General features: G+C 35.7%; 1 protein-coding gene across 1 annotated transcript in view; it reads right to left on the bottom strand.

Annotated features, from left to right (window-relative positions):
• The window catches only part of NUBPL (NUBP iron-sulfur cluster assembly factor, mitochondrial), a 57,308-nt gene that overhangs the window by 11,081 nt on the left and 20,178 nt on the right, over positions 1-26,049 (bottom strand). The window contains exons 4-8 of the mRNA XM_070931371.1: positions 24,149-24,239; positions 17,970-18,009; positions 17,791-17,881; positions 8,453-8,546; positions 7,110-7,195 (exon numbers count right to left, since the gene is read on the bottom strand). Of these exons, the coding sequence (XP_070787472.1) occupies positions 7,110-7,195; positions 8,453-8,546; positions 17,791-17,881; positions 17,970-18,009; positions 24,149-24,239 (402 nt within the window). The remainder of the gene's footprint in view (positions 1-7,109; positions 7,196-8,452; positions 8,547-17,790; positions 17,882-17,969; positions 18,010-24,148; positions 24,240-26,049) is intronic.

Raw genomic sequence — 26,049 nt, 5'->3', positions numbered from 1 at the left:
GCATTTAAAAGAAAAAATACCTCTGCCGATCAGGCAACTCAGCTTGGATCGTCAGAGGCATTTAAAAGAAAAAAAAGGGGGGGTTTTCTTTTAAAAGCCTTTGATGATCCCAGCTGAGCCGCGTGACCATCAGAGGCTTTTTTTTTTTACTTTTAAAAGCATTTTTTCGGCCGAAGAGGTTGTAGAAAAAATGCTTTTAAAAGTAAAAAAAAGCCTCTGATGATTGTGCGGCTCAGCTGGGCAATGGGGAGGGGGGGCAGGGATTTTTGCTACCTATTCTCCGAATCACCTGCCTCCATCGCTACCAGATCGGGCGATCCGATCCGAACAGGGAGCATTTCACCCCTGATTTTAAGGCATTTCTATACAGCTAACATTTCCATTCCTCTAACTTTCTAAAGCAGAGGTGTCCATCTTTGGCAACCTTAAGACCTATTTCAATGCCCCAAATTCCCCAGCTACCATGTGTTGGCTGAGGAATTCTAAGACTTGAAGTCCACAAGTCTTAAAATTGCCTAGGTTGGACAGGCCTGTTCTAAAGCATTTGAAGCCAAATAGTGGTTGCTGAGGACCACCAGCTTAAAAGATTGAGAATACTGGGCTGTCCAATAGGAAAAAAAACAAGGAAAAATATTCAGTCATACCCCCACTATGGACCTTTGTGTCCCAGATTAATCATTTTTTTTTACTCTCCATTTCCTATAACAGGAAATAACATTAAATGCTAATTGCACTCCTTCCATGGTGCTTTGATATGTGAGGGAAGGCTATTTGTAAATATCCATCCACCTTGTCATCAATCATCAGTGAAATGATTGCATATTGGTGAAAAGGAAATAATGACAAAATCTACTGCTCCACAAAGCTACACCACTGCCATCACCACCTTGCCAAAAATTATTTGAGTTTCAGGTAAGTTTTAGCAGAGACAAAAAAAAAATTAAAAGATTTACAGTAGTTGTGTGGAGAGATCGGGAGCTGGTTAGGAGATCTGGTAATGAAATTTAATTATTCATCAGATAAATGATTATTATTTATAAGTAATTGCACGCTAAGATTATCAGACAGCTCCACTTGATCAATTAAAGCTATGCCCGAAGTCTTGTTGGTGAATTGATTTCACAATTATTGTTTATGCTTTCAAAATCCTTTTAAAAATACATTATTGTTTATAGGTAAAGCACAATTATCAAGCGGAAGATAGGAAGGAGGTGGACAAATTTGCTTAGAAGACATTATTAAGGGTATTTAAAAGAAAAAAGAATGGTGAAGAGTTCTCAAATGGACTCTTCAAACCAAAACGATGGTTAATAAATTGATAAATATTGAATTAACAGGCAGCTCTTATATGGATTGAATGGTGAAAGATTAAGGATTTATAAAAATCTGGTAACCACAGAACCTACTACCATAGGATGCCAATAGTAGCTACCAATATAAAAAGGGATTAGAGAACATCCAGTAATATTAATTAGAACAGTTTCATAATAATATCAAACTATGCTTGTCAATAGCAGCTACTGAAGAACACAAATAAAGAATACAGATATCACTACTATTCAGGTCCTACATTCCTAAAGGCACCTAATTGGCAAAGATAGTAGACAGGATACATTTGTCATGTCCAGCACAAGGCTTACATTTTTGCATGAAAGCCAGGAGAGTGCAAATCTTTGTAACTGCCTTGCAACATAACTTTTAGAGAGGTCCCATTAACTTTTAGTCTTAGCTATTTCATAATGAGGCTTCTGTTTTGTTCTCAGGGACATTCTGTCCCAGATACCAGATACTCTGAGTAATTCTGTGCAGAACTGGAAAAGATAAACAGCCTCTTAATGGATTTTTATTAAGCAGTTTCTTGATTCAGTAATGATGCTATCTTCTTTTATTTTCATTTTTTTAAACTTCAGAAATACCCGTAGTTCTGCCAACAGAAGTTATCGCTTCTTCTGTTTCTTAGTTCTGATGAAAGCTTCATGCAGGGGGGGTGGGGGATCTATTTTGATCTGTGATCAAGCTTGGGTTTCAACAACACTAGGGTAGGGTAGCATTATCTTTCCAAAAACGTAAAGCCAGGAAAAAAGCTGCTGCTCCTTCTGTTATCTTCTCAACTGTCTATTTTAGACTGTGAGAACTATTTAAACTGGGAATCTTAGTATTCTGCTTATGGAATATTATAAAATAGAACATATGCTACTTATGGTGTCTCTCTGTGTATATATAATTTCTCATTTCATTGATGCTGAATGGCTTTGCAGCTCTGCTTGATTTTATTTATATTAAGCCTGCTTACACATTAGACCTTCTAGATATCCTAAACTTTAGGACAAGATTCCCCAAACTCCTTGGGCTAGTGAGTACATTAGGCATGATGACTGCCAGCACTACAGGTCAATGTTCATAGCACTTGCTTTACTCCTATATGTCCGCCAGATTAATATTAGCATATTTATATTGTTATGAATGGGCATATTCAAAAAATGGTTGCTTGGCAGGTGCTGTCAATTACAAACACTCATTCACCAGAAGGCAAGTTCTGAGCTCCAATCTTCCCTCATTTATTTTCTAAAAATGTTTTGAGGGTATATGAGGGCACAGATTGGAATTCTATGTTTTGCTTGATTTTGTTTTAATTTGCATCAAACAGACTCCCCCCCTTTTTTTAAAGGAAAAAAAGTTGAGTACCAAAAACATGGCAGGGGACACATTATGGCCCCAGGCAGCATGCCGGAGAATCAAGATCTTACTGTATTTTGCACTAAATTTATTGCCAGTGTTTATCGCCTGGACTATATTTATGTATTCAGTTTGTTTGTTTGTTTGTATTTGCCTGCCACAATTAAGAACCTCTTGGTGGGTTACCATCATAAGAATAAAACATCCATGATATAATTACAGCTATATAACAATAAAAATTAAACCATAAAATACAAAATCAAAAAGCAATAATATTACATGAGTTCTTGAGGCTGAAGCAGTTTATACATTTCATTAGAAAGAATGTTATTTTCATTTCTCTCTGAAGATTATTTTAGTGCACATTTTCATTTTTTATTTGTATTAGATTTTTACATCACTCACTTTTCTAGATATAATTATTGCCATTTTTCCTGATGTATTTCATATAATAATATGAAAACTGTTTAATAGAATTGGGAATAAAACTGTTCCCTCCTTTTCTCCTTTGTATGAGTAAAAAACACATCATATTTTGGGTCACATTCCAATCTAGCATACTATCATGTGCTGTCAATTTAAATTTTCCAGTATTTCTAATATAGGTTTATTTTTCGTATGACATCTGGAGCAATATATAACCAGGGGTGAACTCACCATTAAGAATATATAATACTGAAGGACCCTTTCTACTTTTTTCTTTTATCATCAGGGTTTTTCAGCAGGCAAGCCACATTTTTTGTGTACTAAAGGCAAAGATTGAAAGCACTAGGCCTGAACATCTCCCTCCTGCTCGATTAGCCAAAACGTTCCCAGGACTCTCCCCAAACTGTTGGAAGTGTGGGGAGATAGGTACTTCACATATGGTGGACCTGCCCTAAGGTAATCGAATTTTGGAGATTTATACAGAGGTGGATATTAGAAATCACGGGATATAAATTACAATTGAAACCAGAATATTATCTATTAAATATTAGGCCAGATAAGATAGGCACAAATATATGGTGTCTGATTACATATATCACAACCGCAGCAAGAATATGTTTTGCTCAACATTGGAAGGGGAAAGACCTACCGGCTGAAGATTTGATTTTGGGAAAAATTATCAAATATGCAGAAGCTGACAGGTTAACAAAAATTCTGAGAGATCAAAAGAATTCCGTATATTTTCAATGTTGGGACCTATGGTATATCTGGTTGAATAATAGAATAAAAAAAGGATAAGGTTAGTGTAGATTTTATTTTTTTATTTGTATATCTTGACTGAAGTTAATATACTGTGTAAAGCTCCCGTCGCGATCTGTGTGTGAATAAATATTTTGTTGTAAAGAAATAAATAAAAAATTAAAAAAAAAGAAAGCACTAGGCCTGAAGATAGCTTTTAGTTTCCACACCACCTTACTATTGGAGTGATAACTTGAGTCCCTAAGGATGCTTTTTTAATTCCAACTTTAAAATGGCATTCAAACTTAATGTTTAAATCCTCATTTGCTTAATATTCTCAATACTAATTCCAAAGAAACATACATTTCTTGACATATTGATGCACATATGAATTTCAGCCTAATTTTTACTTCAGTGCATTTAGGATTCTAAAGACCACATTCACAATTAATTTGTCAAACTATTTTATTTATTTGCTACCATATTTTATAATATTCAGCAACATTTATTCCCTAGACTTGGAACAAAACAGAATATCTGTTTGGTTTTTTAAGTGGCCAACATCTCTATGTGAGATTAGTATTATCAATAGTTGTGCACTGGAAAAATGATCTTGCTCATAAATGCACAGATATTTCTCTATGGCTTCACAATCCCTCAGGTATACTTATGGTATAAAAATTATGGATAAAAGAGACTTAGAGGTCTACAATTTGGAACAAACTTTGTGATTGGTTTTAGGCAAACATCTCTCCTAACTTTTCCTTGAGATGTCATAGAATGAACATGGACCTTTGGCATGAAAAGCACACAGACTGGCCAATGGCTATTCCCTTATGGTGAAAGTCCAGCCAAGTAGTTTACTACGCCTAAAAGCCTAGATTGACATAGGACATGGGGTCTTCTTGACAAAAACAGACTGCAAAAAGCACACTGCCCAGCAAAATTTCTATGGCATGTGATGTAGCAAAAACATTTAATTAGTAGATGACTATTTGCAAAGGCGTGAACATCTGATGTGATGAGACAAACTGGTATAACAACAGCAGGAATATTAAAGGAGGACAAAACATTAATAGAATTGCAATTGCTTCCATTCTAAATATGGCTATAGTTACATGACATTTTGATGAACTGTTAAAAATTCACAAATTAATATTCAAACATTTTGTTACCAAACTACAGTGATTTTTTTGACAGTATGTAGCATATGGAGTGATTTGCATTTTCAGTATACTAATAGTACAGAAAATTGTCAAAAGGTTGGGGTAGGCTATCTGAATTCTCTGAAAATCACTGGCTCCCAGACTGTGGACCATGGGTATCTTGTAGGGCTATGTAGTTGATGCAAGAAATGCAGAAACATTGCTCAGAATGAGATGTTAGGGAAATAAATGTATGACTGAAACAGAAGAGAGATTTCAAGCAACATCACCAGACTATACTCTCTTAAACTCTGCATGTGTATACTGGCACTGATGACTTGTAGCACAGATTTAGTGTCAATGCAAAGAAGGCCACCAGGAACAATATATGAGGTGGTCACTCAGTCATTAGCTCACCTAACTCCCTCCCTTGCCAAGTGTGATTAATAAGCCACTGTGCCCCACTCAGCCTGACTCTGCTCTTTGAGCAGCTGCTGCTGGCTCACTACCAGGCTGGCTGTTGGGCTACAAAGTTGTCAGTGTTTTTGCCTTCTTCTCTGTGTAGCAGGGTAATCATTATAAGGAACTAAGAATTCAGTCCTGGAGTCCTGTGACAAACAATTCCTTTGTTTCCTCTTCCTTTGCCTGAATTGGCTTCAATTTTAATAATTCTATTCCCAGATCTGACTTCCAAAGAATAAGCAGCTTAATAGAACTTTCATGTGACATTACAAAAAACCAACATACACAGAAAAACTCTTGGCTGATTTCTGTCTACATTTTTGTTTGCACTATCTGTCTGCTAAAGCTATAAACTACATTAAACTCATGTATGTAAAACAGGTTTTCTATATTTTGGCACTGGGATTCTAATACAAAAAACAAGCTGAGTATGGAACCATTATCTATCTCATGATTTTCTGGGCTATCTTATTATGTTTAGATGTTCTTGGGAGGAATGAGCAAAAAACATGGGAAATGTAGATCTAGAATACATAATCCAAGGCATCAATCAAGTCATGAAGATTATTTTTAAGTGCCCATCTAAAACAATCAGGAACCTTTATCAGGCAACAATGAGCCTGAGTGGCGCAGCAGACAAATGCTACTGTTAAAGGTAGTATTTAGCTTCCAGCTGCCTGAAATTACTGCGAGTTCAATTCTCACCAGGCTCAAGGTTGACTCAGCCTTCCATCCTTTCTAAGGTAGGTAAAATGAGGACCCAGTTTGTGGGGGCAATAAGCTGACTTTGTATAAAATATACAAAAGTATGAAGGCTATTGCTTAACGCATTGTAAGCTGCCCTGAGTCTCCGGAGAAGGGCGGCATATAAATAAATAAATAAATAAAAACAATGATACAGGAAGATGCTAGAGGTGTCTGATCATTTTAGTTACAATAGCAAAGGCATCATGTCATGCTGTGGCAGGAGAAGGCAATGATAAAATACTCCTTCACTGAAGAAACCACGCGGATATCAATGTAAAGTCATTGATAGCGTGGATGATGGGCCCCTCCAGTAGGCTAGTACTCAACAGTCTACTAAGGATGAGCTCAGGATTTTTGGGAGTAGTATTGATGTTTATGAGGTGGTTATATTGAAGCCTTTGGGAAGTCTAATTACTTGTACTACCATACAAGAAAAGAAAATCCAAAACTGCAAAGAAAACAATTATAATGGAGATTTGGAATATAAGAATTAGAAATGTGGGAAAATCCAAAGCAGTGAAAGACTAAATGAATTGACTACTGTAAATCTGGCATCTTAGGCATCACTGAATTGAAATGGGTTTGATTGAATTTGACTGGACACTTTCAGTCAAAAGATCAGAAATTTATTACTCAAGACACATGCACACAGAAAACAAATGGCATTACTTTCATAGTAAGGAAGGCTACACCAAGGACAGTACTAGTGTACAATGTAATCAAAGCTAAATAATATCAGTTAAGCTTAATTGGCAATCAAATAATTTCAATACCAATGCTTATATATCAGAGTTTTCTAGGATATTAGGAATAATTTTTAAATTATTTCAAAAATGTATCTTGCTGAAATAGGTTGCCCATTTATAATTTAAATATATATCCATAATCTAGCAGAGTCAAATAAGATGTACTTACTGGCACATTCACTTTCCTGAACATCTCAGCGCCTTTATGTGCATCCAATAAAGCTATATCCTGTGGAGTGGACACAATTACAGCCCCTAAAAAGAAAGAAACACCAGGAAAAATCAATATTGTTTTGTTTCATTCAGGTACTTCAATTCCTAGAAGAATCTTTAATAGGCTCAGAAAATAGATCTCTAATTAAAGATTAATGATGGTTATGCTTTAGAAACAGTGTTTCCATTCACATGTATCAGAGTAGCCAATTATCACTAATTTCCTTGATTCTTTCAGCCCTAAATGACATTTGCTGCAAGAATTCACCCAACTCCAAAAACAGTTTTTGTGGAAAGGGGTCTTTAGTTGCTTTTTAAAATTTACCTAATGAAAAAGAAGAAACATGTTTTAAAAAAACAGAAAATTTAGCAGATTTTTAGATAGATCATTTTTAATAAGAAAAAGTATTTTAGAAATGGCTATTTTGTATTTATTTTGTTGAAATGCAATGAAAGTAATGTTTTACTTAAATATATTGCCTCATTTTGAAAATGATCACATGTATTAACTCAACATTTTGAGATACAATTTATCTCAATGATATGGGACTTTGGAGAGGGAAAATGAATATATAATCAAAAGATTGTTCAGCAGTGGAAACAGAAACATATGATTCCAACTATTTAGTGTTTTGCAGAAGTCATTCATAAAGATGCATATAGATGAACTTTAATATTTCTATATATGTGTGTCTGCAAATATACTTTTTAAAATATTTGTTTCTTCTGTTTTTTTATTTATTTAGTGGATTAAAAAATATTTTACAGCAAAACATTTTATCCTGCCCAAACTCTATCTCCTATAGTGATTCTCTCAACATTTATGGGGTGGGGGGGGTCAAATATAGAACAATCTCACTGAAGAGCAAGAATCAAACTCTTCTTCCCAAAACACTGGTGGAGGTATGAATATGAAAACATTTTGAGCTTTCAAATGAGCAGCTATGACTTGAGATATTGCTCTACCTAGAAATGAAACCCAAAACATTTTTTCAGCTTTATATCCTTGGCAAGCCGACTTCTTTTTCTAATTTTCTATTGCCATTTGTTTATCTTTTAACTTTGTATCTTTTTTTAAACCAATGAAGTTATAAAAAAAAAAAAGGAACAAGAGGTGATGGATTCATCTGCCTCAAAGTCATGCAGTGGTTTTTAAGCATAGATTATGGTGAGCAAAGGCAACATTTATGAAAGAGGAGCAACCTCACGGATTCCAAACAAAACCTTTGTCTCCAGCCATGTAATTCAAATGCCCCCCGTTGCACTGCTTACACCACGTTGCAAAACTACCAAAGATACCTGCAATTGGAATATTCTGTGAGATTGACAGCTGAATATCTCCTGTCCCTGGTGGCATGTCAATAATCAGATAATCCAGTTGGTGCCAGTCAACCTAGAAAAGGTATAAATAAATTAGGGGGGGGGGATCACCTGAAACATTGAGGTCAAACTTCCTGTAGTTTTTAACATCTTTGGAGATAACTTATAAGTAAATTCTATTGCTTGGAATCAACATCACAAATTATTATTAAAATGAGCCAAATAGAAATGAGTAATAGTGCTGGAGCAAGAGAGAGAAAAGGACTACTACTTAGATGTCAATTAGACTGATCAATGATAAAATACCAGAGCGCAACAAACCCACATAGGGAGCATAAGGAAACTCTCCTTGTAATCTTAGTGCTTCTGTTAACCGTGGCAGCTGATTCACTCTATTCCTTACAATTCCAGTGGGTCTGTCAAGGTTCCGACTGACGAATCCAACCAAGCACTGTTGAGACAATCCAATCTCTTTATGCAAAACTTTATTGAGTACATCATTTTGGTACAGAATGAAAGCACGCAGCAAAGTTTTCTATAAAGAGATTGGATCGTTCAACAGTGCTTGCTTGGTTGGGTTTGTTAGTTAGAACCTTGACATTAAACCAGCTCTACCAAAATTAAAATCTACAAAGGAGTCTTGGGCTTCTGCAGCATCTCCGGTCACCTCCAGAAGAGCTGTGAAAACCCAGTATAAGATGTCCAGGATGAAACATAAAGGAGAGCAGACAGCCAAGCCTGGGACAGCCACGGTGAAAGAGACCCCAGCTGCTGCACAGGTGGATTTCAGCACCCAAACAGTGTTGACCTGGTCGAAGGGATGGCCGGAGGAATCTGAGCAGACAGCCGTGCTTACTTTTTGTTGGGTTCGTCAGTCAAAACCTTGACAGGGTCATTTAGATTTAAACTTTTTCTTTAGTGGTTTTTTTTGCATTATGAAAGTAGGTCAGTTTAAGAATCTTTTTTTGTGAAATAATCAGTTAACATGTTTCTATTTATTTATTCAAGTTCATAGCTGTCATCTCAGACAAGTGGCTCTGGGCAATGTTATGGATGATCATTCACAACTTCTTGATATTAATCAATATTCAAGTCAGATTTTCAAATTATGTGCTCAAAAATAGAAAATAGCAGCCAGTTGCATCTAAGTTAAAATAAGCCTCAAATGCTGGATTGGATGATGCAGGCAACAAACTACAGACAGTTATATCTTTGCCTGTTATTGTAAAAGTCCTGCTGACAGAAAAGATTAGACCAGTTTGTATATGGCTTGGTCCCTAGTGAAACATTCTCAAAAAATCTGAATTACTATGCAATAAATGCAATAAATGCATGTCTCTAGTAAAATACAATGTCTTATTTAAGATACATGTAATACTCTAATGAAATGCCAATTCGGAAAACAATCCTTGATATATTAAATCACAGGAATAACCATCTTGTGATTCTAGAGCAGTGATTGTGAACCTTTTTGGTACCCAGTGCCCAAACTGGAATGCATTTGTGTGAGCGCGCGCGCGCATGTCAGAGCCCCAGAAACTCAAAGACCAGGTGGTCTTTGGGTTTCTGGGGCTCCGGCACGCGCAAAGATGAGAAGAGCAGAAGAGCAGCTGGTGATGGCGCACGTGCCCACAGAGAGGGCTCTGCGTGCCAAAGGTTCACCATCATGGTTCTAGAGCACCATAAAACTTGAATATCAGGACTACCAAGAAACTTAGTGACTCACCAGCTGTTTGCACCATCACAAAATAGTTTAAATAAACTATTGGTAGGGCGTGTCATTTAATGGGGTAAACAATAATTGTTGCAATTTTTTTTAGTGAGGGGTTCTAAAAGAATTGAAATCAGCTGTTATTTTTGCAATTGTACAACGTTTAGCTTGGTATGGTAAATCCATGTCTGATCATATACTCCACAAGTCACTTGTAAGCCAAATGTTGTTAACTTTATCTTCTCAAAATGACACCTTGTGCTACAAATATTAAAGGTTTTTTCTGCATTTATCTTATCTAATTAAGCAAAAGTCCAAGCAATCATAAACTAACATCATTATCTGAGTTACAAAAATGTTAAGTGAGTTTCATCAAGTCTTGTTTTGATTCGTTCTTCAACATCAGCTGCTGACTTGCTTCTTGGCCTCTGATATAACCCTCATGTTTCTCATGTGTATACACTGTGCTTGCTGCCTCTGTGACCTGTTTCACACATCTCTCTATTGATTGGGCATGACAGGGCCATTGTGGTACTTGCACTGGTTCGTCAATGAACTTCTTTATTTCCGCTGCAGTCAGTTTGCATGTCAAAGGTGGTTCATATTCAGACCAGTCAATCAGCTCCAGCAGAGTGGGTGTTCTGACATCGATTAAAGGCATTTTTCTTGCATGTGCAGAAAAATCTCCCAGCACATCATCATCTGCACCCCTCAAGTCAATGATCTTTTGCACACCAGCTGTCCTCTCTTGAATGTCCTCTCTTGAATGTAGGGTAGGGTAGGGTAGGGTAGGGTAGAGTAGAGTAGAGTAGAGTAGAGTAGAGTAGAGTAGAGTAGAATAGAATAGAATAGAATAGAATAGAATAGAATAGAATAGAATAGAATAGAATAGAATAGAATAGCAGAGTTGGAAGGGACCTTGTAGATCTTCTAGTCCAACCCCCTGCTTAGGCAGAAAACCTACACCACTTCAGACAAATGGTTATCCAACATCATCTTAAAAACTTCCAGTGTTGGAGCATTCACAACTTCTAGAGGCAAGTTGTTCCATGATTAATTGTTCTAACTGTCAGGAAATTTCTTCTTAGTTCTAAGTTGCTTCTCTCCTTGATTAGTTTCCATCCATTGCTTCCCATCCAATTTTGTGATTAAGTGTCATAGGCAGAGGTGGGATTCACTTACCTTCCCTACTGGTTCGCAAATGTGAGCATGTGCATGCGCTTCGCTCGTCCATACCACCTTTGCGCATCACACAGCCTTCTATATATTATAGAAGGTAACTATAGATTACATTGTTTTGTGCTATTAATATAGAGAATAAAGATGATGATCTTGATGGAGATATGAAAGTTGGGTTACCAAAGCAATGAGAGGCAACGCATATCGTAAGCAACAGGCAGATAATTTTAGGAAGAAGCTCAAAGAGAAACCTTCCTATTTAACAGGAATATAAAAAAGGAAGGTGGTACAGTACAATCAGACTTGCAAAATTGTGTTATTATAATCAATCACAGTAAAAGTAATTTTAGCGGTTCTGTGATTTCTTGGTCCAGCCACCTAATGGGACTGATGTGAAATGCCTGAACTGAAGGTACTCTGGAGACCATGAGACAAATACTGCAACTTTTGAGGAACAGGGTGACTTGTGAGGCATCCTCATTGCTTTCCCCAAGTCTCATATTAAATTAAATGCTACCCTCAAGTTGAAGAAAACTTGAATGAATAAAATCCTTAATCTAAAAATAATTTCAGGAAAAAAGATTCAATATTATATGTAAGACATATTCATAAGCAACATTCTACAAAACATGAAATGATTAGTCCTTATCCTCCTAACCTTTTCAGAAGTGTACCCATATATGTATGTCATGTTATTAAAATATTGCCTCAAGAATAAATTCTCTCAAATTAAGAAAACACTGCCGCCACAGGAATTATTCCTTGCAAATGAACAAGTGAGTGTGGTTATAAAATTACACCTGTAGTATCCACCATCTGCTAGTCAACATGCATATGTGGAAAACACTATAATATTTGCTTCTTTAATATATAGTGTTGTGAAACATTTCAGATGCTGGGAATGTGACTACATTTTACTTAAGTATATTATACGTATTTTCTTCTCTAGGAATAATTTTCCTGACATTTATTGATGGAGAAACATCATTCGTTGCCAGGCAGCTCTATATATAGTATTTTTCCTCTATTCAAACACATCACTAAAGTTTTTCTGTAAATTGTTCTAATCCATCAGGAAATTTATGTGGCATATGTAATTATTCATATAATATCAATTCCGGGCCCAACTGTGAATGAGGATATTACAAAGAAGCAATATTAGGACACAATTTTTTCAGAATCAATGCATAAGAATATAGTCTGCATTGTATTATTTAAAGAATAAATAAACCCTTTGCATAATGTTTTGATAATAATAATGTATTTTAAAATAGGATTTTTTTCTTAATTAACTAACATTTTCCTGGAGCGTTCCAATTAAATATGGACACCAAATCACCGTGAATGTTAGGCCAGAGTTTAGTACTAGAAACACTTCTAGAGAAGTCTATGATTTGTCTGCTTATTTCCTGTCCAGTTCAACCATAGAAGGATTAAAAGCATAAGCTTCTTCTTCAAAATAAATATGTTTAATGAATTGATCGTTTGATAAATTTATTCTTGCCATCATCAGTATATATCCCAATAAATTGTGATACTTTTCATTTATACTCTCTGTTAATCATTAGTAATAAAAAATATTTCTGGTTTCAATTCAATTTCAAAATTCCCTAAACATTTTGATGTTTCTTTCCAATACTTCTGACTTCTTTTGCATAAGCATCACATATGATAGAATGTTTTGTCTTTACTGTAATACTTTTTGTATTTATTTGATAAACAATAATAAGAAAATAAATAATTTATCAGTCTTGGCAATTGTCAATAGTTATATACCATCTGTGGAACATTTTATACTAGCTTTTCCCTTAAAGTATAACTTGGAGCAAATTTTATTATTTTTTTCTTACAACTCCTTCATTGATTGCTTTGAAATTCGGCATCCATTGTATCTTGCAATGTTTGATTTGTTCTGTCTCAGTACTGTATTTTAGTAATAGCTTGTAAATATATAAGATTCTTAGTGCTGAACAATGATTATTATCTAGCCTGAAAAATACTAAAAGCAAACTGAACATTGTACAAATTGCAATTGCAGAAATGTAACAGTGCACAGCAGTTATGTGCATGATGTCTGTTCCAAACACTTAGTGAAATCAAAAGCGCAGCTCTCAAACTCTAACACTTATTTAAAACTGAGATCCAATTAAAATGTGCTGTCTATGACAAAGATTTACATATTACTGCTATGCAAACATCTTGGGAACAAAAGAGCAACATCTAATTCATTGCTACACATTTGTCTGCTGTTTCAAATGTATTGGGAAGAGTACAATTAAATTAAATCTCTGATGTCTTGAGAAAATCTATATTACCCAATTTGGTTGCCATGCTTGATAATGTTCTGTGATACTCGATTATAAGAAAGGTTTATATTTCAAAACAATGTAAAGAACACATTGTACATTGAAGTTTTATTTCATGTGGGGAACTATAAACCTCTTTTACTATTGGTTGCAATAAAATGCATTAAATATATTATGTCTGACTGACTTAATTTTTTTTTACATCTTTATTTTTCAAATGCACGTCTCAATGTCTTGAAGCCTTTTAAACTCAATGTATTATATCATGAACCAAGATTAAGGAAGCAATTTAAGATATTTAGGAAAAGAGGAGTAGGAACCATTTCCTCCAGATCAAATAGATGGACAGGAGGTTAACATCCACAGAAATGTTTAGAATAAAACAATGAAAACAGCTCTAATCCTAATCTGATCCATGACAAAAGGTGGGGAGAGATTTAGAATCAAACTGAAACAAAATGATTTATTGCCTAGGATGTCTGAATAAATACTCATTACACAATACCATACTCTGATCAGAAAATTAATAAACAAATCATTGGTAACAAGCTATTGCTACAAGTAATATTTATAACTCTTTAAAAGTAGTGTAGTGAATGGTATCAATTGTCTGGTAATAAAACCTAATGCTATAACAGATTTTATCTTCTTTCTTGGATCTTCAGGCAAGCTGATAAAGGTACCCAAATTGTCCTCAGATACTATTTAAAAAATCCTAGTTTATGCACAAAAGAGGAAAAAAGCCTGATTAGAGGGAAAGTCCTCATTAAAGCTTTCTGCAATCATTATGGGAAAATCATTAATGGCCCTTATGTCAAGGGACTATATTTCTTTTTGCTTCTAGATGTGTAGAGTAAAACTATTTTTTAGTTGCTAGGTAACAACAGACTCAGTATATATCATTATCAAAATGCGCGAGAAGAAACTGCCATCTGCTTCCCAATTGGGAATCCCATTGACTAAAGTAATATTGCAGTTCCTCAAACATCATCCCACGTCTCTTCCTATAATCAATTAATCCTTGGTCTCCTTAGAAAAGTAAGTGCTAACATTAGCACCCAAATCTACATTTTGATTCTGACTTCAGAATACTGCCATATGTAATCAGGTCCACTCCAACCCTGTCAAGTATATTAAAAACATTTATAATTGGAATCAAATGTTCTGTTTTCACTGCTTGAAGTTCTTCCATTAGTGAAACCTTTTTCCAATTTGGTGCCCTTCAGAATTACCCAGCCAGCATAACTATTGCTGAGGTTTAGGATTACTGGGGAATTGACATCTATGTATGTAGGCAATGATTAGTGAGAGTTTCAAACAGCACAATATTTGATTTAGTGTGATTTATAAATTGATAACAAGTTGTGGGCCAAGATTCAGCTCCTGGAAAGCTACCATACATGTATTGAGGCTAGCACATGCCACAGTTGCTCTTGGGGTTTAGACGCTAATTGTCATTTATGCAAAACAGAGAAGAAGATTCTGTTGGGAGAAAACTCAAAAAAGTTTATTTTGAAGAGCTACAGCAGAATAAAGAAGATAGCAAGTACGCTTTGTTTATGGGTTTGTCCTCTTTTACTGTTACACAGCACTTCATTAAGAGACATAAAAATTTATGTTTAAAAATTTTTATTGCCTATTTTTGTCAAGCTGGAACCAATTACTCTATTTTCCATTGAAATATCACTTTAAATAATGTGAATTTGAATAATGCAACCATTTCATAGATTTCATTAACCCCACTAATTGGGACCTACTTGTACCGTATTTTCCGGCGTATAAGACGACTGGGCATATAAGACAACCCCCGAATTTTCCTGTTAAAATATAGGGTTTGGGTTATACTCGCCGTATAAGACTACCCCTCTTCCAACGCACACCAAATAAAAATTAAAAAACATCAACTGGCTCACCCACAATGGAAAAGCAGCTGTGCTAGACCCAAAATGGCCCCTGCAACAAGCAGGAACCTCACACAGCCACAAAAAGCCCCCAAAAAACAACTTTCACACTTTACACACAGACAACACAACACAACTGGCTCACCCACAATGTAAAAGCAGCTGTGCTAGACCCAAAATGGACCCTGCAACAAGCAGGAACCTCACACAGCCACAAAAAGCCCCCAAAAAACAACTTTCACACTTTACACACAGACAACACAACACAACTGGCTCACCCACAATGTAAAAGCAGCTGTGCTAGACCCAAAATGGACCCTGCAACAAGCAGGAACCTCACACAGCCACAAAAAGCCCAAAAACCCAACTTTCACACTTTACACACACAAAATTCCACATACAGCTTTGTGAGATTTTGTGTGTTTGTGTAGTTAGAGTGAAACACTACAAAAACACATTAAATCTCAGAAAGCTGCACAAATATTATTTTATTTTATTTTATTTTTATTTTTATATGAAAGCTAAATTTAAAACTTCCTAAACTTTAAATGGCTAGGTCTAAAAAAGAACAACTAAAAATAACCCCAATTAACTATTTTTTTAAAGATCCCAAAGAGGAAAAAACCTTACCCAATAGAACAACCTTGGCAACTTTAAGACTTGTAGACTTCAACTCCCAGAATTCCTCAGCTAGCTTTGTTTTGCTGGCTGAGGAATTCTGGGAGTTGAAGTCCACAACTCCCTGCCAGCTTGATTGCAGGCAGGGAGTGGCTTGCTGATGGAATGGATTTAGGCAAGCGAAGCAAGGCAAGCGTTGCGACTAGCAGCTAAGGTAAGCAAGCTGGAGGGGGAAAACTTTTTTCCTTTTACATGGCTCTGGCGATCCCAGCTGAGTTGCCTGATTAGCAGATCGTCAGAGCTTGGATCACCAGAGCCATGTGAAAGGAAAAAAGTTTTTTCCTTCTACATGGCTCTGGCGATCCCAGCTGAGTTGCCTGATTAGCAGATCGTCAGAGCTTGGATCGCCAGAGCCATTTAAGGCTCGTCAGAGCCTTTCGGGCTGGTCTGCCTGGTTACAGGAGAATGACACCTGGCGTATAAGATGACCCCCGACTTTTGAGAAGATTTTCATGTGTTAAAAAGTCATCTTATACGCCGGAAAATACGGTATATCGAAAGGACACTCTGCCTGTAGAAGGGCATGTTAATGGAACCAGGAAAATGGAAGTTCTCCATTGTTCCTGCAGCTCCTTTCATAACCCCTTAATTTTCTTTGGAAGTTCTGCAAAAGATTGGGAGGGCTCCAGAGAGGAGTCAAACGAGAGAAAGAGAAAAACTCACCACTGTTTGTGCAATTTAGGGGTTTTTTTCCTTCTGTCATAAGTAATTGCCACAAAAGATTACTTTTAGCAATATACTGAAAGATCTTATCTTTAAGATTTTTGAATAAATTAAAGCTGACAGCATTTCAACAGTTGAAGATAGTACCATAATGTCTTCCACTTTCTTCCATAATGGCTAGTAATATTAAATATTATATGTTTTGTCATCAGATGTTGAGTTTTATTACTGCACTTCACTTATAGGATGAAAAAGCCTAAATTCTATGATGTCAGATACAATTTCTTTATTAGGGGTGGACACATTCAAAATAAGGTGTCAGAAAGCTCAAACTTTTCATCTGCAGTTCAGAAAAATATCAGACAACTATTGCGAGACAGGAAGAAAGATTATATAGATATGGTTGCTGTAGATCCAATACATTTGAAAAGTGTCATGAGGAGGAAGACTGGCTTATAATGACTGTCAGAAACTTTCTGGGATTTCAGGCAGAAGTATTTCCTAGAGCTACCAACAGATCTGAGAGATTTAATAATTTAAAAAAAAAAACTTCTGCAGTCAAAACATATGCTTTCCTTGCCTTTCTTTATAGCTATGGAATTTCTGTGTTGCAGATTAGTATCTAAAAGTGTTAATGAGCTGCTATATTCATTCCATCTGAAGCCAAGATCTGCAGAAAGTTTGAGGGCAGTTTCATTAAGTTTAATTTTAAATATTGAATGGTATATTTGCTAACAAAGTAAAATGTTTTGCTATTATGTTTTCAAGCCTTCCATACTGTATTAAAACATTGACAATGCATTTGATATAAACATGGTTAGAAATTGTTTTATTGCAGGGTTATTATCACCAATGAAGTTAACTTAAAACATGTTTTACCTGTCTCAGTAATTTCTCTATAGCTGACATTACCATGAGTCCTCTCCAGACAATTGGTGCAGTCTCTTCCACCAAGAAACCCATAGACATACTAGAATCAAAGGCATTTTTCCAACATTCAGACATGATACAAACAATAAAATATAAAAAGTAAATAGAAACAAAGATAAAGGGCTTACCATGAAATTCCGTAGTTCACAAGAGGTCTCATTAGGTTTTCTAGAACAGAAATTATTTTTAAGGATCAATTTTTGGAAAATTTATTCAAATCCTCTCAATGTAAATAGTTGTAAACCAGAGGCTCCTTGTACAGATTGCATCTAATCTAAAAAACAAAAACCGTTGTGTTGAGCTTGACTTCTGGTGGATATAACAAGATGTTCAATATTTTAATCTATGAGTGTTTATGGAGATTCTCAGTCATCTAGGTCATGGTTGTCCCAAAAGTGCTTTTTCAAGAGGCAACTGGACTTTTTGATTTTTCTTTGACCACCAAGAAGCTTCTTGGAAGTGAAACGTATTCAAAGAAGAACCAGAAAGTCCAGTTGCCTCTTGAAAAACCATCTTTGGGACATTTTAATCTATGACCACGGAACTTTTTGCCAAAATGCTTCAACAAGAGGAAATTAATTGTACCAGGAGTAGGAATTATAGGAAATTGTAGGAATTGTACAAAACCAGCAGTATCCTACAATGTTGCTAAGAAACTTCATATATAGACAGGTTGTGATTATTTGAAGCTTGAAGAGTGCAATGTTCGATTCAGTGTGAATTATAAATTGATACCAGATCATATTTAATGCAAGACAGAATTCAGTTACTGCAGTGTACACACATTTGAGGCTAGCGCATGCGTAGTTGCTATTGGGATACTAGACACTAATCAAATGGGTGTTCAAAACTAGTGCAGAATATAGGAGAAGCAGGTATAGTTTGGATATGAGTTTATCCTCCAGCTTGTCCTTTGTTCATTTGATTTACTTATTTTAAATATTCATGAGATTTACCTTGATCTCATGGCAGGTTATAATCCATTAGAAAGCAAAACCACCACCACCACTACTTTCAAATACTTTAAAAGATAATAAAGATATTTTTGTCGGTGTAACATTATCTTTAGAAATAATATTTAGAATGTTTTTGTTCCTATTTTGCTTTCTATAACTACTCTGTAACTGGGAAGTCTGTTGGTGCTTTTTGGGCTTGGGTGTTTGCTTGAAGACATTTCAATACCTGACTAGGTAATACCAGTGCTGATGAGTGTGGGGTTCCTCTCTATTTATATACAGCACCATGCCTTGCCAGTATTGAAGGGGATGTGGTTTCTCCTTGGTGCTTCCTTGATTATTTTCTGCTTGTTAGGTGTTAATCCTGTTTATCTGGTGTTGGCTGCTGGAAAGTAATGTGCTCTGGGTTTTTTTCTTTCCTTATTGACTTTTTTGAATATGTATAAATATGGTTAATCTGTATGTGTCTATGGATGACTGATTTGCTGAATGACAAGCTTCCAGGAATTCCTTAGCGTTTTTGGATTTGTCTTGGTCTATAAAACAGCCCTGAAAAAAGTGACTTATGATTTTTTTTCCACCCTTATGATCGGTGCAGCATCCACATGATCAAAATTCAGATGCTTGGCAACTGATCGTTGCAGTGCCCTGGGGTCAAGTGATTGTCTTTTGTGACCCTGACAAGCAAAGTCAACGCAAATTAGAATAACGCAACCATTTCATAGGTTTCATTATCGTTAGTGATATGCACTAATTGAGACCTCCCTATACAGGTTGTTATCTCCTAGGACTATCATTTTGTATGAATGAAAGTTATCAATTGAAATCCAGAAAACACATTTTAATGGTGTTTAATAAATGTGTGAGTATCAGGGTGGATAAAAATCAATGATTTTTTTTAAAAAAAATCAGATTTTTTTTTATTTAAATCGGATTTTTTTGATTTAAATCGGATTTTTTTGATTTTTATCGTATTTATTTTAATAAAAAACTTTTGGGGTAAAAATCTATTGTAAGATAGTTTTCTATTTAAGATACATAAATAATTTAGTTTATTCAGCATGAAATGGAGCTTAGTTATGTAGCATGAGGCTGTATATTCTGCAACACTGGGACTATTGGTGAGTCAACAGTGGGTTAAAGGAGTAGCAGAGATGACAGTTGCTCTTTAAAAATTATGATTTAAATAGAGTTGATTTAAATCAAGTCTTTTTACTAGTGATTTAAATCATGATTTAAATTGTGATTTAAATCAACTCAATTTAAATCAAATCCACCCTGGTGAGTATTGCCTTTAGAACCTACAGCCCTTCCTAACAGGTATTGTCAAACATCTAATAGATGTTTTAGGAAATATTTAGGGTTATTAGTTTAATTTAAGATGATGATAGTCCTTTTGCATCCCCACAGAGACAAAGGCAAGTCTAGAAAAGTTTATAGTCTTTCATTTAAGGTTTTTGTGTATAGAGACAGAAAATAGGTAACTGCAGCATAAAAGAAATATTAAATAGAATGCCACAAAAATGGTTAAATTCTTTCCTCTAGTTCTATTGCAAAGAAAGCCTGAAAAGTAAAGAATGGACGAGAACATTGATGAAACAGCTAGTACTTTGCTTGAAATAATTTCAAGTGTGATTCCACTGCTGAAGAGACAACCACAATTCAATAAAAGTTACTTCTCTCCCAGGAGTTAGAACTATAATATAAATTCTGGAAAATATCTTGAATATACATCTTGTTCTCTGCTAAAGTATGGCCTCATCCTGGATAGCAGTGTATGTGTGTGAAATGAGTACACATAAAATTGTCATTAACAGTTTTAAATGTCTAAAATGAACATTTGATTTTTAAGAGACTGCTGCAGTTCCTACTTTCCACAATTATCTATATTAACAACCATCATCTCAAATTATCTTTCAATGCAGTTACTCAGTAGTTAGTTCGCCATACAGAAATTTAAAAAGAACACTGCAGCAGAGAGAGCACACAAGATTATCATGGCAAACAAAATGATAATGGAATTTTTCCTCTGTATTCCTACTACAGTAACAGCTGCACAGACTTTATGAGATGTGAATTACAGTAACATATTGCAGACATAAAACTGAAGAGTATGACTAAGTATTACTAATTTTTATACTCAATAAGCAAATTCAGCTTCTACAGAAGGATAGAAATAGCCTCTCCCTTTCCATTTTCAAACAATTAGAATTTTCAGTACTATATTGCTTCTTTTTTTAATCTCGGCAAAGAAAAGTTTTCAAATGTTTCAATTCTTCCTGTTTATCTAGGATTGTTCTTTTCTTCCAGCACATTTGGCAGGGTTAGACTACCTCTCTGTTAGAAATGTGCTGAGTCTGTAACAGTTAAATTCCCAATTGGAAAAGAAACGCATTCTTGATTTTTGCATATTCCCAGAGACACAAAATCATCTTTGAATAATGTGTATGTTTTGTGAGATCAGGGGTGAAATCCAGCAGGTTCTGACAGGTTCTGGGGAATCGGTAGCAGAAATTTTGAGTAGTTAGGAGAACCGGCAAATGCCACCTCTGGCTAGTCCCAGAGTGGGGTGAGAATGGAGATTTTGCAATATCCTTCCCCCAGGAGTGGGATGGGAATGGAGATTTTGCAGTATCCTTCCCCTGCCACGCCCACCAAGTCATGCCCACCAAGCCATGCCCACAGAACCGGTAGTAAAAAAATTTGAATTTCACCACTGCTAATGATATGTACGGTAGTTTGGGGCTCAGAGCAGGAAGACAAATGTCCACCCTCAGCAACAGAAATCCACTGACTGATCTGAGACTAAACCACTATCTCAATCCACCTCCCAGAGTTATTGTGGGGAAAATACCATTGCCTGGAGCTCCTGAATGCAAAACAGGATAAAGGTCTAATAAATGACCTAACTGCTTATCCTATTAAAGTAAGCAGAAACTTACTTCAAAGTCTTATTAGAAAAATCATTGGTGGTTAATATAAGAGTTCATATTTCTCTAGATTCCCTTAAACTCATAGGCTAAACAACTATCTCCCAATATATGAAGTGGCTTAAATTACAATCTACCTTGTGGAACCCCAAAAATCTTGTAGCATCAACTTCTATAATTTCAGGCTTTGATTCCCTGAAAATCCCGGATCTGCGCGCTTTCCGCCGTGCCATCAAAACATTTTTATTCCAGCAGGCCGGCCTGGCCTAACCTCCCTTTTAAATTGTTTTTTAAAATTTTTTTAAATTTTTAAATTTTAAATTTGCCTTATGAATTTGGGGTGTTTTAAATTTCGTTTTCCGGGCCAATTATTTAATTGTATTTTAATGGTTTTATAACATTTGTATTATATGTATTTTATTTGGCTGTTCACCGCCCTGAGTCCTTCGGGAGTAGAGCGGTATACAAATTCAATAAATAATAATAATAATAATAAATAATAATAAAATAAAACAACATTACACATACTACGAGCCACACATTTTTATCTAGTAAACCTCTGTTAAAAAAGACCCAGAAACATTAGTGTAAAGGGTGTTTTAACAAACAGTATATTATTCCAGTAAAGGGGGAAAAAAACTATTCAGTACTGGTGAGAGCCAGGGACAGTACTATATTCTCGGTCGGTAAATTAAAACAAGCTACCCTTGTGTAAAAAAAATCTTGAAAATATTAGTCCCACTATTTTTTTTCTTGAAAATCGAAGAAATAAATGCTTGCACTGTTAGCAAAATCTCTGTGATGGAAAATAGAAAAGCACTGCGAGTGATAACTTCACCCTCCCCCATTTCCCACAATTGTTAGTTTGGTTTTAAACCTGCTATTTTGTTGTTGTTGTTGTTATTGTTTAAATATCTATCAAAAAGATCTGGTTTGCTAAGGAATCTCCACCTGCTTATATCAGAACCATAGAAACCTGAACTACGTTGAAGGCACTCTCTTGTAAATACTTCAACGCGTAATAAATAAGCAATTATTTGTTTTCTTTCTGTACAGAACTTCTCTCCTCTGTACAAACTAGGTATGTATAATTTAGAATCTTTTTCTTGGCCCTCTTTCAGCAATCTACAAAAGAAACCTGAAGTCTCCTTCTACTCTTCAGAACTTCCTCATGTGGTTGTAAGAAGCACCTCCCAGTCCGATGTATTTAAGAAGCATAAACAGCTGCAGAAAACTCAGAACTGTTACGTACTCCAGGAAGTTAGACAAATCCTAACAACATCAGAAGCTGGTTCTCATAACAAGCAATAGGTTTATAGATTCAATTTTTTGCTTTTATTTTAAATTATAAGTAACTTTTAACTTCCAGAGCAGTTTACAGGTAGTCCTCAACTTACGATCACAATTGAGCTCAAAATTTCTGTTACTAAATGAGACAGTTGTTAAGTGACTTTTGCCCCTTTTTACGACCTTTCTTACCACAGTTGTTAAGTGAATCACTGCATTTGTTAAATTAGTAATCCCAAAGGTGCTTTTTTTCAAAAGGCAACTGGACTTTGTTTTTGCTTGAAGACATTTCGCCTGACCTTCAGGTTCTGACCTGAAGCCTCTTGGATGAGAAGTGAAATGTCTTTAATAAAAACAATGGAAGTCCAGACATATTTTTAAAAAAAGCACTTTTGGGACAACCATAACCTGGATGGCTGAGAATCTCTACAGACATTAAGTTAGTAACACAGTTGTTAAGTGAATCTGGCTTCCCCATTGACTTTGTTTGCCAGAAGGTTACAATGACCACATGACCCCAGGACCAGAGGTTCGCACCGGTTTGGGAAAACCGGTAGTTAAGATTCTGCAGTTTGGTGAACCACAAAATCCCACCACTGACTGGCCCTGCCCCCACTCATTTTTTGGCCTATTTTCTGGGCCATTTTGAGTCATTTTTGGGGCCAAAAATGGTCCAAAAAATGGCCTGAAAACAGCCTGAAAGCGGCCAAAAAACAGGCCAAAAATGGGTGGGGCCAGCCAGTGGTGGGATTAGCCCCAACCAGCTGAATCCTACCTCTGCCTTTGAGGCGAGTGGCCGGAAGGCGGGGCTGGGTGTGATGAGTGACGTCACCCACCCAGTCACAAAACCGGCCACGCCTACCCAGTCAGAGAACCGGTTGTTAAGTCATTCAAGTCCCACCACTGCCCGGGACACTGCAACTGTCATAAATATCAACAGGTTGCCAAGCATCTGAATTTTGATCGTATGATCATGGGGATGCGGCAACGATCGTAAGTGTGGAAAATGGCTATAAGTCTCTTTTTTCAGTGCTGTACATTCACTAAACAAATGGTTGTAAATCCAGGATTACCTGTACCAAAAAAAAAATAGCTTCAGTTTCTAGGAAAATTGTGATATCCAGACTGACTTACTTGATGTCACTTCTGGATTTCCTTTCAGATTCATCATTTTTGGTATGGACGGCCCATATATATCTGCATCAAGCAACCCAACTGCTTTTGTCTGTGGAAGGAAAATGCACATCTGTCAGGCCTCATTATACATATTCTTCAAAGAGGAAAAATTGTGCACATTAACCACAGCAACGTTTTAATTATATTTTCTCGAACAGCTACTTAGTAAAGCAAGGCATCTGAAAATTCACCAAAATTCCAGTAGCTTAACACAATAAAGTGATTCATGCTCAGTCAGTGTCCACTGCAGAATTAATTTAGACACACAAAGGATACATAGGAAGTACATTCTCATCCACAACCACTAATTATGTCCAAAAACATAGAATTACTGTTGGATTTGGGTCAGTTAAAAAAAAATGTTTTCAGTAACAAGATAAAGGCAACTGAGAAGATTCTGTTAAGAAAGAAGATACAAATAGAATTATTTGCTATTATTTATCATTTAATATTTTGCAGGGCATTTGCCGTATTTATATTTTGCAGCAGACAAAGAACGTGGTAGATGTTTAAAGCCCTATAGATTGTTTGTGGTATGGATGCTCAATAATTTCATTTAGTCTGCTTTTCAAAGTGCTCCACTGTGATCTGCATTTATACCAGATTAATGTGACAATTGAAAGGAAGATTTTACATGTCTTAATTTTGTTATTTGGGCCTCAGTTCAAAATATACAGGTACAAGTCAGTGGAAGATCATGGACATTTTTATCATATTTGGATAGATTTAAAATTCTAATGAATTGAACATCATTATCATTTTGCATTTGGTAGGCACATTGAGTAGATTGTTTGCAGAAATAAATTGCTCAATTCAATAAATATTAGTGAAGTGCTTAAATGCAATGTCAGTTCATATGATAGTTGCATGCTATAAAGTCTTCTAAACATAAAATATCTCGTATCAATTTTATTCTGGAAAATTCATTGGCTTTTGTAGAATGTTTTTGTACTTTTGAATTATATAATAATAGTTTTGAAATTAACAGAAGAATAATGAAAGTGGCTACAGCAAAATTTCATGGTTGCAGGGGGAAAAAAAGATACCAGAAAAGTATAATCAGGAATTGTAACAGTCTGACAACTAGTATTTCTTTTGCTATCTGAATTGCCAGGAATCTCAGTTTAAAGATGATTTAGAAGTTTGAACTGCATATATCATTTTGTATATTAAACTCCCTTTGTCTTTCCTATTGTTACCTTGTCTGACATACTGTACATGTTAATATAATTGTATAATTTACCATAAATAACTGTGTGGCTAGCTCCCTTGAGTAAAAACGAGACCTATTTTTCTGTGCTTTACCTCTTCTCATTTGAAATAATTAAATAACTTTGAATAAGTATATATAAAATTCATCTGCTAGGACAAGGGTTCAAATAAGCAATTATAAATTGTTCCATTGCCTCAGGATATGTCAAGCGCCGGAGAAATCAGGAGATTCAGGCAGTTCAAATGAGTATAAAGATTTATTGCAAGCTTAAGCTCTCTACAAGAATCTGACCAACTGATGTCAAGGAAAATGAGCAAGAGATAAGGCAAGCATTCAAGGTGGGCTGGACTTAGGTCTCTTATGGGTGCGTAGAGACTTCTGGCTTATGATGTGTTTGACCCCTCCCTCAGACTCAGTCTTGTCATTTCCTAAAGGATAGGCTTAAATTACCCTCTTGGTAAATACCCCCCGTTTAAAAACCACTGTGTTGCAATACATTCATAAATAAATATGCAAAATATAACAATATAGGAAAGACACATAGAACATGATTGCTAGAATTCTTTCCAACTCTTTTACTAGCAGTGGTCATAGGAGATGTTCAATGTTTGTACAATGTGTTGAGTCTGTGCATATGTTTGTCGGC

The sequence above is a fragment of the Pituophis catenifer genome, unplaced genomic scaffold (assembly GCF_029215685.1).
Source record: "Pituophis catenifer annectens isolate HBS135680 unplaced genomic scaffold, rPitCat1.0.hap2 SCAF_1, whole genome shotgun sequence".
In the NCBI taxonomy this organism is placed as follows: Eukaryota; Metazoa; Chordata; class Lepidosauria; order Squamata; family Colubridae; genus Pituophis; species Pituophis catenifer.
This window is presented reverse-complemented; position numbering and strand designations above follow the sequence as displayed.